This window comes from Scyliorhinus canicula, chromosome 28 (assembly GCF_902713615.1).
Source record: "Scyliorhinus canicula chromosome 28, sScyCan1.1, whole genome shotgun sequence".
Taxonomy (NCBI): Eukaryota; Metazoa; Chordata; class Chondrichthyes; order Carcharhiniformes; family Scyliorhinidae; genus Scyliorhinus; species Scyliorhinus canicula.
The window spans coordinates 1,350,745-1,370,143 of NC_052173.1; the positions used below are offsets into that span (position 1 = coordinate 1,350,745).

The 19,399-nt window shown below is 55.7% G+C and overlaps 1 protein-coding gene across 2 annotated transcripts in view; it reads right to left on the minus strand.

The window, feature by feature from the left end:
* The window catches only part of cdk2 (cyclin-dependent kinase 2), a 36,820-nt gene extending 35,103 nt beyond the window's left edge, over positions 1-1,717 (minus strand). For both annotated transcript variants that reach the window (XM_038786527.1, XM_038786526.1), the window contains exon 1: positions 1,572-1,717. In XM_038786527.1, coding sequence (XP_038642455.1) covers positions 1,572-1,687 — 116 coding nt within the window. In that variant the 5' untranslated portion in view covers positions 1,688-1,717. The remainder of the gene's footprint in view (positions 1-1,571) is intronic.
* Between the last annotated feature and the right edge of the window lie 17,682 nt (positions 1,718-19,399).

Consider the following 19,399-nt stretch of genomic DNA (forward strand, 5'->3'; position numbering starts at 1 on the left):
AGAGTAGGCACATTTAGGGAGGAAATTTCAGAGCTTCCAAAACCTATTTTTCGTGGTGTCAATTGAGGGAGTAATATTGATATAATATTGATATGAGTAAGATACTGGAAGAACACCTTGCTCTTCTTCGGATCTTTTCCATAAACCTTGGCAGAGGCAGCACAGTGACGCAGTGGTTAACACTGCTGTCTCACAGCACCGAGGACCCGGGTTCGATCCCCGCCCCGGGTCACTGTCCGTGTGGCGTTTGCACATTCTCCCCGTGTTTGCGTGGGTTTCATCCCACAACCCAGAGATGTGCAGGGCAGGTAGATTGGCCACACTAAATTGCCCCTTAATTGGAAAATGTTGTTTAAAACCTTGGCAGATAGACTGGGATTTGGTTTCATGGTTCATCCACGAGACAATGTTGAGTCAGGATATAGGGTAGCCAGCAGGTGCCATGGACTTTTGGGTATGGTTGCAGAGGCCAAAATCCTGGAACCATTGGATGTTTTTGGGAATGAAATGGCATTCCTTATCTGCTACAGAGACCACACGTGTCAGACCATTCTGGAGCTGGCTGCAGCTGACATCCGCAGAGACCATGCTACACCAAGATTCCACCCTCCCCCCCCAAAAAAAACTATACTTTATTCATAAAGTTCACAAAAGTACATTCTAAAACATTTTGCCTTTAAAATTACAGAAAGTGCAATAAAATCCAATGTGTTAGGGCAGCACAAGTGGTTAGCACTGTGGCATCACAATGCCAGGGTCCCAGGTTCGATTCCTGGCTCGGGTCACTGTGCGGAGTCTGCACATTCTCCCCGTGCGTGCGTGGGTTTCCTCCCACAGATGTGCAGGTTAGGTGGATTGGCCACGCTAAATTATCCATACTGACCAAAAAGGTGAGATGGGGGTTATTGGGTTTCGGGGATAGGGTCGAAGTGAGGGTTTAAATGGGTTGGTGCAGACACGATGGGTTGTATGTTCTATGTCTCTATACAGCATGTTGCACTCTTTGGGTGCCTGAATATATACCCAACTTGCTGGCTACCTAACACTACAGGAATCCTGGTTAACGTTTCCCAAAGCCCCCCCAATGCAATCTTAGTGCTTCCACTGAACAGAGAATCAAAACCTTCCTGGTCCTGACCACCGAGTCAAAGGAGCCTCCCATCTCCACTCCCACCCTCCAAAAAAAAAATCTCAGACCGTCAATTAAATCAGGGAGTAGAGAACATTAATGGAGGTTTCAATCCGGATTGGGGGACGACCTGGTCCCTCACTTTGGAAATAATTCTGCGTCTTTATTGTGGCGGTGCGCAGACAGGATCAGCAACAGATCACATTACCAGGCCTGTTGCTACAATACATGTCGATTACACTGAAGGAAGTTACAGACTTAGGGCAGGAAACGCGTGCAGAATCCAACATTTTGCAAGAATTAAAACTCCTCCCTCTCCTCTGGAAAGAAAAGTTAACAAGTGATTCAACTAGCCCGAACAAAATGCGGTTGCATCTTTTGTGTCTGATATCCCCCCCCCCCCCCCCCCAATGATCACAAGGCTTCAAAGAGATCAACTCACGTGTCGAGTCGAATTTTCTTCAGGGCCACCACTTCCCCGGTGTCTTTGTTTTTGGCTTTATAAACCACACCGTAGGTCCCTTCCCCGATCTTCTCCACTTTCTGGAAACTGTCCATCCTCCCAAACACCCCCCACCCCTACCCCTACCCCCACTGCTCTCCAATTCGCCCCTCGCGAGATGACCGGCCGCTCAATCCGTCTCCTCTCCGAGCCGCAATGGTTACTTTCAACTGCGATTGAAATTGACAAATGCTGTAACAATGTAACTGCTACAACCGCGCCATTAAACTGCCTTTCCCGCGCTCTCTCGGTCCCACCCACGTCCCACACCATTGGTCCTGGAAGTTTTAAAAGTCAGCGTCATCAAACGGACTGTTCCGTTAAAGGAGCCTGACCTGCTTTTCTTTTTTGGAAAATTACTTTCTCAGAGTTACAAAGCCAGAGGTCAGAGTGTGGACAGGGGCAAACATCCTAATCCAGCTCCAATTCAAATTGAATCCAATTCATGGTCCCCGCAAGATTTCCATGACTGATCGCACAGCCACCATTTTCAACCTGTGGCTGAAATAATACAATGCCAAGTGCAAAAATCAAATCAGATCTTAAATTCCCGATTGATTTATAAGACAGAGGAGCAGAATTAGGCCACTCAGCCCATCAAGTCTGCTCCATCATTCAATCATGGCTGATATTTTCTCATCCCCATTCTCCTGCCTTCTCCCCATAACCCCTGATCCCCTTATTGATCACGAACCTATCTATCTCTGCCTTAAAGACACTCAGTGATTTGGCCTCCACAGCCTTCTGCGGCAAAGAGTTCCACAGATTCACCACCCTCTGGCTGAAGAAATTCCTCCTCATCACTGTTAAAGGATCGTCCCTTTTGTCTGAGATGGTGTCCTCTGCTTCTACAATTTCCTACAAGTGGAAACATCCTCTCCATGTCCATTTGTGTAGGAAGCTGGAAACTGGCTCATTTAGGGCTTCACCAATCCAATCCCGTGTCGCCTGTGTGAAAGGCGCGGCAAACCATTCCGGCATCAACAGTCCTCGACCTCGATTGTTAGGTATTCCCCCCTTCCTAGGGTGCTCGGTCGGCGCCGGAGTGGGCCCCGCAGGTCCAGCCGGCGTGGAACGGCCAACGCGAGTTTGCACATGCGCGCTACGGCCAGCGCGAGTTTGTGCTGTGTGCGTGGGTTCCCGTCTCCGCGCTGGCCCCCAGGCAATATGGCGGAGCCCTACAGGGGCCTGGTGTGGAGGAACATAGGCCCCCACGGAATCAGCCCGCCCGTCAATAGCTCGGCCCCGATCGTGGGCCAGGCCACCGTGGAGGCCCCGGTCAGTCCCCCCCCCCCCCACCAGGACGGCCCCCGCAGAAAGAACTTCCAGGCCCCGCCGTGTGGGACCATACGTGACCCACTCCAGCAGGACTCAGCCGAACTCAGCAAGTACTCAGCCCGTCGAGGCCCAGAGAATCGCCAGGGGGACACTTTCTTTTTTTTAAAAATAATTTTTATTGGAATTTTTTACAGAAAATATAAAACATAACGACAAACAATGAAATGCAACAAAATAACCCATAATAACTGTAACACCCCCCAGACCGTATCAACTCGTGTATCACATCCCCCCATCCCCCCCAACCCCAATGAACAACAAAAGAATTTAAAAATAAATTAAAATTTGCAACTACCAACAAGCTGCTTGGGACCCAGGCGGCCCAGGAGGTGTCTATTCGGGAGTTGCAGCGGCAGGCCGTTGAAAGAGAAGAGGCGGCCGTGGTCCTCGTGGGGAAAGTGGAGTTGCACGAGGCACTTCATAAAAAGTGGCAAGACCACTTGGAGGAGCTGGACGTTCGCACGAGGCGAAAGAATTTGAGGATCCTGGGCCTGGCGGAGGGGCTGGAGGGGTCGGATCTCCTGGCGTATGTGACCACGATGCTGAGCTCGTTGATGGGAGCGGGGTCCTTCCATTTGCCCCTGGAGCTTGAGGGAGCTCACAGAGTGCTGGCCAGGAGGCCTAAGGCAAATGAACCCCCGTGGGCGGTGCTGGTGCGGTTCCACCGATTCAGTGACCGGGAGTGCGTGCTGCGCTGGGCCAAGAAAGAGAGGAGCAGTAAATGGGAGAATTCGGTAGTGAGAATCTACCAGGACTGGAGTGCGGAGGTGGCTAAGCGGCGGGCCGGGTTCAACCGGACGATGGCGGTGCTTCATGCCAAGCAGGTCAGGTTTGGAATGCTGCAGCCTGCGCGTCTGTGGGTGACATACAAGGACCGGCACCATTACTTTGAGTCCCTGGAGGAGGCGTGGGCCTTTGTACAGGCAGAGAAGCTGGACTCGAACTAGGGTCTGGGGACACACTATGGCCGTTGCTGTTTTCGCTGTTGCTGTTTTTTCAACTTTTTTAACTTCGACATGTGTGTTATGTATGCTGGTTTTCTGTTTGCTCTGTTTACGGATGTGTTTGTCTGTTGGGTATGGTTGTGGATTAGGTGGGGAATGTTGGGGGTTTGTGTTTTATATGTTCTCTTCTGTACGGGGCTGGGGGTTGGGGTGAAACTGGATTTTGGGGAGCTGCGTCAGAAGGGTGGGGTGTGGCAGTGTGAAAGCGCGGGCTTTCCTCTGGATGTCCGCGCTGTGGGGTGGGGGGGCGGAGCTGGAGGTGGGGGCGTGGCCTATACTGGTCTTCTTTCCCGCGCTGAAGCGGTGCCAAGGAGGTGTGGCAAGAGGGGGATGACCCCATGCCGGGAGGGGATGGGTTTTGGCGGGAGCTGCCGGGGTCAGCAGAAGTCAGCTGACTCAAGGAAGTACTATGGACGGTGCGTCGCGGCTAGGAGGGGTCCTAGCCTGGGGGGGGGGGGGGGGGGGGGGGGGGGGGGGGGATACCGGGTTGCTGCTGGAATGACCAGAAAGGAGCTGGTGAGGGCCGGGGGGGGAAGAGGAGAGACGTTATCGCCATGGGGAACGGGTCGGACGGGGCGAGCTGGCCTGGGGCGAGCAGTCGATAAGCTATGGCTAGCCGGTGGGGGAGGGGGGCGGGTTGCCCTCTGATCCGGCTGATTACCTGGAACGTGAGGGGGCTGAATGGGCCGGTTAAGAGAACCAGGGTATTTTCCCATCTGAGGGGGCTGAAGATGGACGTGGCTATGCTCCAGGAGACCCACCTGAAGGTGGCGGACCAGGTTCGTCTGAGGAAGGGGTGGGTGGGGCAGGTTTATCATTCAGGATTAGACGTGAAGAACCGGGGGGTGGCGATTCTGGTGGGGAAGAGGGTGGCGTTCGAGGCGGCTGAGGTGGTGTCGGACATGTAGGGCAGATATATTATGGTGAAGGGTAGGCTGCAGGAAGAGAAGGTGGTGCTGGTGAACGTATATGCCCCGAATTGGGATGATGCCGGCTTCATGAGGCACTTGTTGGGCCGCATTCCGGACCTGGAGGCAGGGGGCCTGATCATGTGGGGAGACTTTAACACAGTGCTGGATCCCACACTGGACCGGTCCAGTTCAAGGACGGGTAGGAGACCGGCGGCGGCCAAAGTACTGAGGGGATACATGGGCCAGATGGGAGGGGTGGATCCCTGGAGGTTTGGGAGGCCGAGAGCGCGGGAGTATTCCTTTTTCTCCCATGTCCATAGGGTTTATTCACGAATAGACTTTTTCGTCCTGAGCAGGGGATTGATTCCGAGGCTGCAGGATGCCGAGTATTCGGCCATAGCGATTTCAGACCATGCTCCGTACTGGGTTGATCTGGAGATGGGGGAGGTGCGGGACCAGCGCCCGCTCTTGCGCCTGGATGTGGGGATGCTGGCGGATGAGGAGGTGTATAGGAGGGTCCGGGGAAGTATTGAGGGGTATCTTGATACCAACGACACGGGGGAGGTCCGGGTGGGGATGGTCTGGGAGGCTCTGAAAGCAGTGATCCGGGGGGGAGCTGATCTCCATCCGGGCCCACAGGGTAAGGAGGGAGAGGAAGGAGAGGGAGAGACTGGTGGGGGAGCTCCTGGATGTGGATAGGAGACGCGGAGGCACCGGAGGAGGGGTTGCTGGGGGAACGGCGTAGTTTGCAGGCCAAATTTGACTTGCTGACCACCAGAAAGGCGGAGACACAGTGGAGGAGGGCGCAGGGCGCGGTAATTGAGTATGGGGAGAAGGCGAGCAGGATGTTGGCGCATCAGCTCCGTAGGCGGGATGCGGCTAGGGAAATTGGTGGAGTGAAGGATGGGGGTGGAAATGTAGTGCAGAAGGGGACAGAAGTAAACGGGGTCTTTAGGGACTTTTTACGAGGAACTGTACCGGTCGGAACCTCCGATGGGAAGAGGGGGGATGGAGAGCTTCATGAATAGGCTATGTTTCCCAAGGGTTCAAGAGGAGCTGGTAGAGGGGCTGGGGGCGCCGATAGAGCTGGAGGAGCTAGTCAGGGGGTTTGGACAAATGCAGTCAGGTAAGGCCCCGGGGCCGGACGGGTTCCCAGTGGAATTTTATAAAAAGTATGCGGACCTGGTGGGCCCCCTGTTGGTGCGAGCCTTCAACGAGGCATGGGATGGGGGGGGCTTTGCCTCCGACGATGTCGCGGGCACTGATCTCTCTGATCCTAAAGCGGGATAAGGACCCCTTGCAGTGTGGATCATACAGGCCTATCTCGCTCCTCAATGTAGACGCTAAGTTGCTGGCGAAGATCCTGGCCACCAGGATAGAGGATTGTGTGCCAGGGGTGATACATGAAGATCAGACAGGATTTGTCAAGGGGCGGCAGCTCAACACGAATGTGCGAAGACTGCTAAACGTTATCATGATGCCGGCAGTGGAGGGGGAGGCGGAGATAGTGGTGGCGCTGGACGCAGAGAAAGCGTTTGATAGAGTTGAGTGGGGGTACCTGTGGGAGGTGCTGGAGCGGTTCGGATTTGGGGAGGGATTCATCAAATGGGTGAGGCTGCTCCACGCGGCTCCAATGGCGATTGTAGTTACAAATGGAAGGAGATCGGAGTACTTTAGGCTCTATCGTGGGACCAGGCAGGGGTGCCCCCTGTCCCCCTTGCTCTTTGCACTGGCGATTGAACCTCTGGCTATGGCGTTGAGGGAGTCAGGGAGATGGAGGGGTCTGGTGCGGGGTGGGGAGGAACATCGTGTATCGCTGTATGCGGAAGACCTGCTGTTGTATGTGGCGGACCCAGAAGGGGGAATGCCGGGGGTGATGGAGCTGTTAGCGGAATTTGGGGGCTTCTCGGGTTATAAGCTAAATTTAGGAAAGAGCGAGGTATTTGTAGTGCACCCGGGAGATCAAGAGGAGGGAATTGGGAGGCTCCCTTTTAGGAGGGCAGTGAAGAGTTTCAGGTACCTGGGGGTGCAGGTGGCCAGGAGTTGGGGGACTGTCCATAAGCTTAATTTTACCAGGCTGGTGGAACAGATGGAGGAGGAATTTAAAAGGTGGGACATGGTGCCGCTGTCGTTGGCGGGTAGAGTGCAGTCCGTCAAAATGACGGTTCTCCCGAGGTTCTTGTTCCTCTTCCAGTGCTTGCCCATCTTTATCCCTAGGGCCTTTTTTAAAAGGGTGACCAGCAGCATCATGAGCTTTGTTTGGGCGCATGGGACCCCGAGGGTGAAGAGGATCTTTTTGGAACGGGGTAGAGATAGGGGGGGGCTGGCGTTGCCCAACCTCTCGGCGTACTACTGGGTGGCCAACGTGTCGATGGTGCGTAAGTGGGTGATGGAGGGGGAGGGGGCAGCATGGAAACGGATGGAGAGGGCGTCCTGTGGGGATACGAGCCTGGGGGCCCTGGTAACGGCGCCGTGGCCGCTCCCTCCTACGAGGTATACCACGAGTCCGGTGGTGGCGGCTACCCTCAAGATTTGGGGGCAGTGGAGGCGACATAGGGGAGAAGTGGGGGGCTCGATGGAGGCTCCGTTGAGGGGGAACCATAGGTTCGTCCCGGGAAACATGGATGGGGGATTTCAGGGTTGGTACAGAGCGGGCATCAGACAGCTGAGGGACCTGTTTATCGACGGGAGGTTTGCGAGCCTGGGGGAGTTGGAGGAGAAATTTGGGCTCCCCCCGGGAAACATGTTCAGGTATCTGTAGGTAAAGGCATTTGCTAGACGGCAGGTGGAGGGATTCCCTTCGCTTCCTGCGAGGGGGGTGAGTGACAGGGGGAACAGATCAAAGACGGGACATGGAGGAGTTCTGGAAGGGGGTGGCGAGGCCCCCAAGTGTGGAGACCTGGATCAATGACATGGCGGGTTTCATTAAGCTAGAGAAGGTCAAATTCGCCCTAAGAGGATCGGTACAAGGATTCTTCAGGCGGTGGCAACCTTTCCTCGGGGGGGGGGGGGGTTGGGGGGGGTGGTCCAGGTCTCCACGCTTGGGGGCCTCGCATCCTTCCATTGTAGCAAGATCCTTCGCCGGGCTACTAGGGACGCAAAGGCCCCACACCGGCCCCTTTTGCCTCCTGCACTCCCGGCTCCACCCCAACCCCAAGAATCGCGAGTCCCCATCCTGCTTGACCCTGGATCCCACCACCCTCGACACCGTCCTCGCTACCCCCTTCCAGAACTCCTCCAGTGCCGGGCATGCCCAGAACATATGGGCATGGTTCGCTGGACTCCATGAGCACCTGACACACCTGTCTTCACCCCCAAAGAACCTACTCATCCTTGTCCCAGTCATGTGGGCCCGGTGCAGCACCTTGAATTGGATGAGGCTAAGCCGCGCACACGAGGAGGAAGAATTAACCCTCTCCAGGGCATCAGCCCATGTCCCGTCTTCGATCTGTTCCCCCAGTTCCCCCGCCCACTTAGCTTTCAGCTCCTCTACTGACGCCTCCTCCACCTCCTGCATAACCTTGTAGATATCAGATATCTTCCCCTCTCCGACCCAGACCCCCGAAAGCACCCTGTCAGTGGGAAGCCAAGTATACATTTTTTTTTCCTTCTCTCGCTACTACTCATACCACCAGTTCTCCCTCCCCCAGCTCTCGTTGACACCCCCCTCCCCCCCCCCGGCTTCTTTCTCCGCAAGGGGTGAATGTGGTGGTATGATTAACATAGCTGCCTGCAGAACACCGGCTTACCATTGGCCCTGGTCAGCCATGTGCCTCTCGACCGATTGGTTGAGACCAGTCATGTGACGGCTCCCCGATTGGTCGAGAGGCTGAGTTGACCCCGCCTCCAGGGCGGGGTATAAATACCCAGTACTCCCGGCGGTCGTCCATTTACTTTAGTCGACTGCAGGGCTAACATCTAGCTGATTAAAGCCATACTTTTGTACAGCAACTCGTCTCGCGTTCAATTGATGGCACATCACTCTCCTCCATGATTTTGCGCCCAAAGCACAAAGCATGGCGTCAGTGCACAAGCTGAGTGCGTGAACTCTCTCTGACACTGCCTCTGGCAGAAAGACTCCATCGTTCATATTTACAGGCCGCAGTCGGCAGTCTTTTTGTTTGACTTTGAAACAATGAAAATATTTTTCCAAATGACTCTACTACTGAAAATTGAAGCAATTTCAGTTGAAAACGCACATCCTAGGGGCGGCATGTGGCACAGTGGCTAGCACTGGGACTGCGCCGCTGAGGACCCGGGTTCGAATCCCGGCTCTGGGTCACTGTCCGTGTGGAGTTTGCACATTCTCCCCGTGTCTGCGTGGGTCTCACCCCCACAACACAAAGCTGTGCAGGGTAGGTGGATTGGCCACGCTAAATTGCCCCTTAATTGGAAACAAAATAATTGGGTACTCTAAATTTAATAAAAAGAAAATGTGCATCCTTACATTTACACACAAGCTTTGTTTTAAATATATTCCCATTTCTTTATAAATTTAAACAAGTATAGAACAAAGAATAATCTTGTTTTACTTTACAATCCATGACTTTAGACAAGATGAGGTAACTTGTCAAACACACAATGTCACAATATTTCTTACTGGTTCCAGTGCTTTGTGCTATCCAAACATTCAAGTCATCCCATTCTCACCAAAAGCTCTGACTTCCTGGTTTCCAGAGAGTGGAGACAGAAAGTGATGACTGTGTCGGTGTCTTCCAGTGTTGACATGTGTCAGCCCATTGACTGGCCTTGCTTGATCGGTATTCCTGACTGAAAACCTGGCCTGGCTTCCCTCTCACTGTCCAGTGGCTGCATCTACTCCAGTCACAGACTGCTGACCACTTCCCAATCAGTACTTCACATCATGGGAGTCAAGCGGACGTTGTGCCAGCCGTTGAACAGCTTGACTGCGGAGCCATAGGTCGCATACTGCTGATCAGTGAACGCCTGTCAGCTCCCTGTCCCCACCCCACCATGCACACGCACGCAGTGATCAGCACACAGTGATCTTGCACCCCCCCCCCTTCAAACACTGCCCACAGCCGGCAATCTTTACAACCAGTCATAGCCGTTGGGGACGTCTTCCCGTGGTTGGGAACGCCACAACCGATCGCTCCACCACCCTCCTGACACCCGCCCGCGACCCACCCGCGAGACGCGACACTGAATTTGAAAAAGTCTGGTGTAAGAAATATGAGTTTTTATATTTTTCCCTGTACTATGAATTTTTGTTAATTTTTTTCCCCCCAATCCTCATTGCTTGCCCCAAAAACCAATTCAAATCCAACTCAAAGTCAATTCATGGTCTCCACAAGAGAGACATCCAAGAGGACAAGAAAGGGCATGGCTGAGAGGCGATCGGCACTATGAATTTTAGGTACTGTTCTTTATAACTGTTTTGTGCGGGCTTTTGGCAAGCAAAGAGTTAATTGCTCGTATGTGAAAAGCTGTTTGTATTGATTTGGTTAGGCGCATAAAAAGATGTCCCGTGATGATTAGGGATAACAGTTTCAAATGATTTAGTCTGTCTGTGGATGGTACAGTCTACTGATAAGAGACAGGAAGAGGACAATTCAAAGTTACGAGGTTGTTTGAGTATTTTTGATTGTATGGCTAAACTCTGATTGTAATTGTTACCAAAGGTGCCACCAAAGAACAATTTAGACTCTAAAATCCTTTTAATTTGTTACACCGAAACAACTGTCTGCCAATTTTTTGCCTTGTCAAGAACCTGAATAAAGATTCAAGTAATTTTTGACTTCCGGTAGCAGCGATGCGGAGCTAAGCCGCACGTTTGGTAGCTCCCGCTATTTTTGGTCTTTTGGGCTCTTTTAAGGGCCCGCAGCGGTGTTGGTTGGACTTTTCCCCGGGTGGGAACACATCCACTGTGCTCAGCTGCCGGTGGATGGACTGGACCAGGAGCGGGGCGGTCAAAAAATCGGCTTTGGAGCAAAGAATGGTGCGAGGCAGGAAAAACAAGATGGCGGCGGGCGGGGAACCGGCAGCGTGGCAGCAGTGGGCGCAGGAGCAGCAGGAGCTGCTTCAGGGAGCTGAAAGCTGAGATCCTGGAGCCGTTTAAGGCCTCGCTGGACAAGCTCATGGCGACTCAGACGGCTCAGGGTGCGGAGATCCGGGAGCTACAGCAAAAGGCCTCGGAGAGCGAGGACGAACTCCTGGGCCTGACAGTGAAGGTGGAGTCGCACGAGGCGCTTCACAAGAAATGGCTGGCAAGGATGGAGGAGATGGAGAACCGCTCCCGTCGGAAGAACCTGCGGATTCTGGGCCTCCCGGAGGGGCTGGAAGGTTCGGATTTGGGGGCCTACGTGGTTGTGATGCTGAACTTGTTAATGGGCGCGGGGTCGTTCCAAGGACACTTGCAGCTGGAGGGGGCCCATCGAGTGCTGTTGAGGAAGCCCAGGCCGAACGAGCCGCCTCGGGCGGTGCTGGTCCGTTTTCACCGCTTCGTTGACTGTGAGTGCGTGCTGAGATGGGCGAAGAAGGAAAGGAGCAGCAAGTGGGAGAATGCAGAGATCAGGATCTATCAGGACTGGAGCGCGGAGGTGGCGAAGAGAAGGGCTGGTTTCAATCGGGCGAAGGGAGTGCTTCACAGCAAAGGGGGTGAAGTTTGGCCTGTTACAGCCGGCTCACCTCTGGGTCACTTACAAGGACCGCCAGCTCTACTTTGACTCTCCGGAGGAGGCATGGGCCTTTATCCAGGCAGAGAAGCTGGACTCGAACTGAGGACTGGGGGGCTGGGGAATGATGTACATAGTCCGGAGGCTCTGTCCTCCTTGGTATCCTTTCGTTTTTATTGGCTGTGTTTGATCTTGCCTTTTCGCTGTTCTGCTTTTTCGCTTTTTGGGGCTTTTATTTGTGGTGCTAACAATTGCACTCAAAGACGAGAGACATGTACAATCGAGGCTTCATTGCTGTGTGATGCTATTCCTCCAGCTGCAACTGTAGACAAGGATCTGAGTGACTCACACGCATATTTATACACAAGCTCCCTGTGGGCGGAGCTAGCCGGCAGGGGCTTACCGGAGGAACCTGTATTACAGGTACAGCCATACATCCCCCTACTGCAAATAAGCATATCTACAGTGGTTATCACCACATTCACCCCCCTGTAAAAAAATGAGTCCGGTAGGGGTGACGTGTAACTATAATACAAGGGATGATATATTTACAAAAGGGTTCAAACAAAGAAAACCAAGAGTCCATCCGGTTAGCAGGTTACAGGTTGAGCCGAATCGGTGGTCGGACGTTCCGCTGTGATCGGCGTAGCTGTGGTGGCGACGTCGGCACAGGCGGTGATGGCAACGATGGTGCAGGTGCTGGCGGTGTTGGTGCTGGCTGCTGGCGGGATGACTCCGAGAGCGAGCCGAAATCTTCCTTGTCCTCCAGTGTGGGCAGGGGGACGAGGGATGGACCTGGTGGGGACGAATACGGGGGCGCCGGGGAAAAGGAGGGAGGCGCGGGGGGGGAAAGGGGCGTGGGCATGGGATCGGCACCTGAGGGAGTCAGGTCCCAGAGCAAGACTGTGTCCTGGCGGCCGTCGGGGAACTCCACGTAGGCATACTGAGGGTTGGCGTGGAGAAGGCGTACTTTGTCCACCAGGGGTTCCGCCTTGTGGTGCCGTACATGCCTACGGAGAAGGACTGGGCCCGGAGTCGTGAGCCAAGTCGGGAGCGACATCCTGGATGTAGACTTCCTAGGGAAGGCAAAAACACGTTCATGGGGTGTACTGTTAGTTGCGGTGCACAGTAGTGACCGAATGGAATGGTCAGATTGCGGGCTTTGATCAGATGGTACAAGCGAGTGACCCCCGGATGGCAAAGGCTCTCGTGCAACGCACGGAGCTGGTTCACTTGTGCGCTGGCACATGTACCTCGGGAGAGGGCGTCTGGTGGCTCGTTGAGCTTGCCGGGGCGATACAAGATCTCGTAGTTAAAGGTGGAGAGCTCGATTCTCCACCGCAAGATTTTGTCATTCTTGATCTTGCCCCGCTGCGTGTTGTTGAACATGAAGGCTACCGACTGTTGGTCAGTGAGGAGAGTGAATCTCCTGCCGGCCAGGTAATGCCTCCAGTGCCGCACAGCTTCAACGATTGCCTGGGCCTCCTTTTCAACAGAGGAATGTCGGATTTCAGAGGCGTGGAGGGTGCGTGAAAAGAATGCCACGGGTCTGCCGGCCTGATTCAGCGTGGCGACAAGGACGACATCTGAGGCGTCGCTTTCTACTGCGTGCATCCCGGCCTTGGCTATGTCAGGTCGAATGCGGGCGAAGGCCTGTTGTGCCTCGGCCGTGAGGGGAAAATGTGTGGACTGGATAAATGGGCGGGCCTTGTCCGCGTATTGTGGGACCCACTGGGCGTAATAAGAAAAGAACCAAGGCAGCGTTTGAGAGCCTTGGGGCAGTGGGGGAGTGGAAGCTCCATGAGGGGGCGTATGCGGTCGGGGTCGGGACCCAGTAGTCCGTTTTGGACTACGTAGCCGAGGATGGCTAAGCGGTCTGTGCGGAACACGCACTTCTCCTTGTTGTACGTGAGATTAAGGAGAGATGCGGTGTGGAGGAATTTAGAAAGGTTGGCGTCATGGTCCTGCTGGTCATGGCCGCAGATGGTGACATTGTCGAGGTACGGGTAGGTGGCCTGCAGTCTGTACCGGTCAACCATTCGGTCCATTTCTCGTTGAAATACTGAGACTCCATTCGTGACGCCAAAGGGAACCCTAAGAAATTGGTTCAGACGACTGTCTGCCTCGAAGGCAGTGTAGGGACGGTCCGATTTACGGATGGGGAGCTGGTGGTAGGTGGATTTCAGGTCAATAGTAGAGAAGACCCAGTACTGTGCAATCCGATTGACCATATCAGAAATGCGGGGGAGGGGGTACGCGTCGAGCTCCGTGTACCGGTTGATGGTCTGGCTGTAGTCCACGACCATCCTGTGCTTCTCCCCGGTCTTAACCACTACCACCTGGGCTCTCCAAGGGCTGTTGCTGGCCTCGATGATACCCTCCCGAAGCAGCCGCTGGACTTCGGACCTGATGAAGGCCTTGTCCTGGGTGCTGTACCATCTGGTCCTGGTGGCAACGGGCTTGCAATCTGCGGTCAGATTGGAAAAGAGTGAGGGAGGCTCGACCTTGAGGGTCGCGAGGCCGCAAACGGTGAGGGGAGGTAGGGGTTCACCGAATTTGAGGGTGAGGCTCTGGAGATTGCACTGGAAATCCAGGCCTAGTAAGAGTGAAGTGCAGAGGTTGGGGAGAATGTACAGACGGAAACGGTCGAATTCCACGCCCTGTACAGTAAGTTTAACCAGGCAGAAACCCCGGATCGGGACAGAGTGGGAACCGGAGGCGAGAGAGATCTGCCGGTTGGCGGGATGGACCTGGAGTCGATGAGGCAGGAGGTCACGTGGCCGTTGACCAGCACCGTTGTGGAAGAGGGTGCCAGGTTGCGAGGACGCGACAGGTCGAGCGTAACGGAGGCCTGTAGCGGGCGATCGGCAGTAGAGTCCGATGAGGAGCGGTAGCGACCCGTGTCCCATGGCCCCGTCCTGGGGGGAGGACAAAATGGCGGCGTCTGGAGTACCTGTGTGGGAGAAGATGGCAGCGGACAAAATGGCGGCGCCCATGGAGCACACGTGGCGGGGGCGGCGAAAGATGGCTGCGCCCACTGATCGCACGTGGGGTCGGGGGAAGCGGACGGCGGGGCCCATTGTGCGATCGGCTGAGGTGAGGGGGGGAACGGGGGCGTGATAGCGGCAACTGTCCGGGACTGACACACCGCTGCAAAGTGGCCTTTCTTGCCACAAGCTTTGCAGGTCGCGGTGCGGGCTGGGCAGCGTTGGTGGGGGTGCTTCTGCTGACCGCAGAAGTAACACCGGGGACCCCCAGGGAGCGCGGTGCGGCGAGCAGCGCAGGCGTAGTGCGCGGGGGCGGCTGCTGGGGGGGCCGGTTGTGGGGTCCATGAGGGGTAGGACGGGTGAGCCTGGGGGGCCGTTTGCGGGGTCCACGAGGGGTAGGGCGGGTGAGCCGAGTGGCTAGCGGAGTAAGATCGCGCACTACGGGAGGCGGCCGTCATGGAAAGCGCCAGAGCCTTTGTGGCCACGAGGTCGAGGGCGGCCCCTTCCAGCAATCGTTGCCGGATGGGGTCCGATGCAATGCCTGTAACAAAGGCATCGCGCATGAGTAAATCAGAATGTTCCGTGGCTGAGAGGGCCCGGCAGTCGCAGTCTCGTACCAGAGGTATAAGGGCCCTCCAGAAGTCCTCAATCGACTCACCCGGCTGCTGGACGCGAGTAGAGAGTAGATGTCTCGCAACCAGGGTGTTCGTCGACTGTGCATAGTTCCCCTTGAGCAGTTCCATAGCTCTGGTGTAGTCAGGCGCATCTCGAATGAGCGGAAAGACACTGGAGCTAAGTCTGGAGTACAGGAGTAGTTTTTTTTGAGCCTCCGTCGGGGGAGGGTTCGCTGAAGAGATGTAGGCCTCGAACACTGCGAGCCAGTGAACAAAGTCTTTCCTGGCGTGAGGCGACTGCGGATCCAGCTGCAGACGGTCAGGCTTGATCCTGATGTCCATGGTGTACGGAAAATCACACAGCAATAAATTGTGGCGCTAACAATTGCACTCAAAGAGAGACATGTACAATCGAGGCTTTATTGCTGTGTGATGCTATTCCTCCGGCTGCAACTGTAGACAAGGATCTGAGTGACTCACACGCATATTTATACACAAGCTCCCTGTGGGCGGAGCTAGCCGGCAGGGGCTTACCGGAGGAACCTGTATTACAGGTACAGCCATACATCCCCCTACTGCAAGTACGCATATCTACAGTGGTTATCACCACATTATTTATTTATATGGGTGCTTTTTAGTGTTTTCACTGGTGGAGGGTTGGGGAGCTGTTCGTGGTCCCGCTGGGTCAGGTGCCCGTCTTTTTCCCGTGTGTTGGGTAGGGGGGGGCGGGGTTTGGGATGGAAGTGCGGGTTTCCTTCCCGCGCTGGAGGAGTAGGGGGCGGGGCCGGCACTGGGAGGGGGGATTGGTGGTTGTGTTGCATCGAGGGGGGGGGGGGGGGGGTCGTTGGGATGGCGGGAGCAGCCGGGGTCAGCAGGAGTCGGCTGACTTACGGAAGTACAATGGTAGGGGTTACACAGCTAGGGGGGGCCCTAGCTTGGGGCTGGGGGGGGGGGGCGGGAATAGGGGGGTACCGGGTTGCTGCTGCAGGGGCCGGAGGGGAACGGCTGGTGAAGGGGGAGGCTGGGGGGGGGGGGGGGTTTGCCACCATGGGGAACGGGCCTGGGGGGTTCTCTGGGCACATGGTGAGCCGAGGGAGAGCTATGGCTGACCGGCGCAGAGGGAGGGGGAAGACCCCCCAGATTCGGCTGGTCACATGGAACGTGAGGGGGCTGAATGGACCTGTGAAGCGGTCCCGGGTCTTGGCGCACCTGAAGGGGCTGGGGGCGGACGTGGCTATGCTCCAGGAGACGCACCTTAAGGTGGCGGATCAGGTGAGGCTGAGAAGAGGCTGGGTTGGGCAGGTGTTTCACTCGGGGCTGGATGCAGAGAATCGAGGGGTGGCGATCTTAGTTGGCAAGAGCTTGTCGTTTGTTGCGTCGAGTGTGGTGGCGGACAGTGCAGGTAGATACGTAATGGTGAGTTGTAGGCTTCAAGGGGAGCGGGTGGTTCTGGTCAATGTGTACACCCCCAACTGGGACGATGCGGGCTTCATGCAGCGAATGTTGAGCCGGATCCCGGACCTGGAGACGGGGGGTTTGATCCTGGGTGGGGACTTTAATACGGTGCTGGATCCTGCTCTGGATCGTTCTAAGTCTAGGACGGGCAAGAGGCCGGCGGCGGCCTCGGTGCTGAGGGGGTTCATGGATCAGATGGGAGAGGTAGAGCCTTGGAGGTTTTTGAGGCCAGGAGGTAGTGAGTTCTCCTTTTTCTCCCATGTCCACAAGGCTTATTCCCGGATTGACTTTTTTGTTCTCAGCAGTGCGCTAATCCCGAGAGTGGTGGGGGCGGAGTATTCGGCGATAGCCATATCTGACCATGCTCCGCATTCGGTGGACTGGAGCTGGCAGAGGAGGAAGTATGTGGGCGGGTCCGTAGTGGTATAGAGAGGGGTATCTGGAAGCCAATGATAACAGGGAGGTGCAAGTTGGGGTGGTCTGGGAATCGCTGAAGGCGGTGGTTAGAGGGGAGCTGATATCCATTCGGGCGTACAGGGAGTGGGGGGAGAGGGTTGAGAGGGAGAGGCTGGTGGAAGAAATGGTAAGGGTGGACAGGAGGTATGCGGATGTCCCGGAGGAGGGGCTTTTGAGGAAGCATCGCAGTCTCCAAGCGGAGTTTGATATACTGACCACCCGGAAGGCGGAGGTGCAGTGGAGGAGGGCGCAGGGGGCGGTGTATGAGTACGGGGAGAAGGCAAGTCGGATGCTGGCCCACCAGCTCCGGAAGCGGGAGGCAGCGAGAGAGATAGGGGGAGTCACAGATGCAGAAGGGAACTTGGTGCGGGGTGGCAGGGACATTAATGGGGTGTTCAGATCCTTTTTCGAGGAGCTGTACCGGGCGGTGCCCCCCAGGGAGGTGAGCGGGATGGGCCGCTTTCTGGATAAGGTGGAGTTCCCAAGAGTAGAGGATGAGCGGGTGGAGGGTCTGGGGGGCCCAATAGAGTTGGAGGAGCTGATGGAGGCGCTGGGGAGCAGGCAGACAGGGAAAGCACCGTGGGTTCCCGGTGGAGTTTTACAAGAAGTTTTTTGATCTGCTGGGCCCGCTGCTCGTAAGGACCCTGAATGAGGCGAGGGAAGGTGGGGGGGGGCTCTGCCCCTGACGATGTCTAGAGCAATAATCTCAATGATCCTGAAGCAGGATAAGGATCCCCTCCAGTGTGGGTCTTACAGACCGATTTCGCTCCTCAACGTGGACGCAAAGTTCTTGGCTAAGATACTGTCCAGAAGGGTGGAAGATGTGGTCCCGATGGTTATCCATGAGGACCAAACGGGGTTTGTGAAGGGGAGGCAGCTGAATGTCAATGTACGGCGGCTTCTTAATGTTATGATGATGGCGTCGGCGGCTGGAGAGGCGGAAATAGTAGCATCGATGGATCCCTTTTGACAGGGTGGACTGGAGCTACCTGTGGGAAGTGCTGAGGAGGTTTGGATTTGGTGAGGGATTCATTAGCTGGTTGAGGTTGCTGTATAGCTCCCTGGTAGCGAGTGTGGTGACGAATGGGAGGAGGTCGGAGGACTTTCGGCTTTCCCGGGGTACGAGGCAGGGGGGGAGGAGCACCGGTTGTCGCTGTACGCAGATGATTTGCTGTTGTACATCACGGATCCGGAGGGGGGATGCCAGAAGTGTTGAAGATACTTGGGAAGTTTGGGGAGTTTTCGGGCTATAAGCTCAATGTGGGGAAGAGTGAGCTGTTTGTGCTGCACATGGGGGACCAGGAGAGGGAGATAGGAGATTTCCCGTTGAAGACGGCGGAGAGGAGCTTTAGATGTCTGGGGGTCCAGATAGCTAAGAGCTGGGGGGCCCTGCACAGGCGTAACTTTTCGAGGCTGGTAGAACAGATGGAGGAGGAGTTCAGGAGGTGGGACGCGCTGCCACTCTCTTTGGCGGATAGCGTCCAGTCAGGTAAGATGACGGTGCTCCCGAGGTTTTTGTTTCTTTTCCAGTGCCTCCCCATATTGATTCCGAAGGCTTTTTTCAAGAGGGTTAATAAGAGCATTCTGGGGTTTGTGTGGGCGCGGAAGACCCCGAGAGTGAGGAGGGTATTCCTGGAGCGAGGCAGGGAGGCAGGCGGCTTGGCGCTGCCCAACCTGTGTGGGTATTACTGGGCTGCGAACGTGGCAATGATTCGCAGGTGGGTGATGGAGGGGGAGGGTGCCGCATGGAAGAGGTTGGAGGTGGCATCCTGTGTGGGTACGAGTTTGGAGGCACTGGTGACGGCCAGCTTCCGCTCCCCCCGGCAAGATATTCCACGAGTCCGGTAGTGGTGGCGTCCCTCAAACTTTGGGGGCAGTGGAGGCGGCATAGGGGAATAGTGAAGGCCTCAGTGTGGGCCCCGTTACGGGGCAATCACCGGTTTGCACCAGGGAGAATGGATGGTGGGTTTTTGAGTTGGCACAGGGCAGGCATCAGGCGGATGGGGGACCATTTCCTCGATGGGAAGTTTGCGAGTTTAGAGGAGTTGGAGGGGTAGTGGGGCCTCCCCCCTGGGAATGCTTTCAGGTATATGCAGATTAGGGCGTTTGTCAAGCGGCAGGTGGCGGAGTTCCCGCTGCTGCCGCCTAGTGGGGGTACAGGATAGGGTGCTCTCGAGGGCAGCACGGTGGCCTAGTGGTTAGCACAACCGCCTCACGGCGCTGAGGTCCCAGGTTCGATCCCGGCTCTGGGTCACTGTCCGTGTGGAGTTTGCACATTCTCCCCGTGTCTGCGTGGGTTTTGCCCCCACAACCCAAAAATGTGCAGAGTAGGTGGATTGGCCATGCTAAATTGCCCCTTAATTGGAAA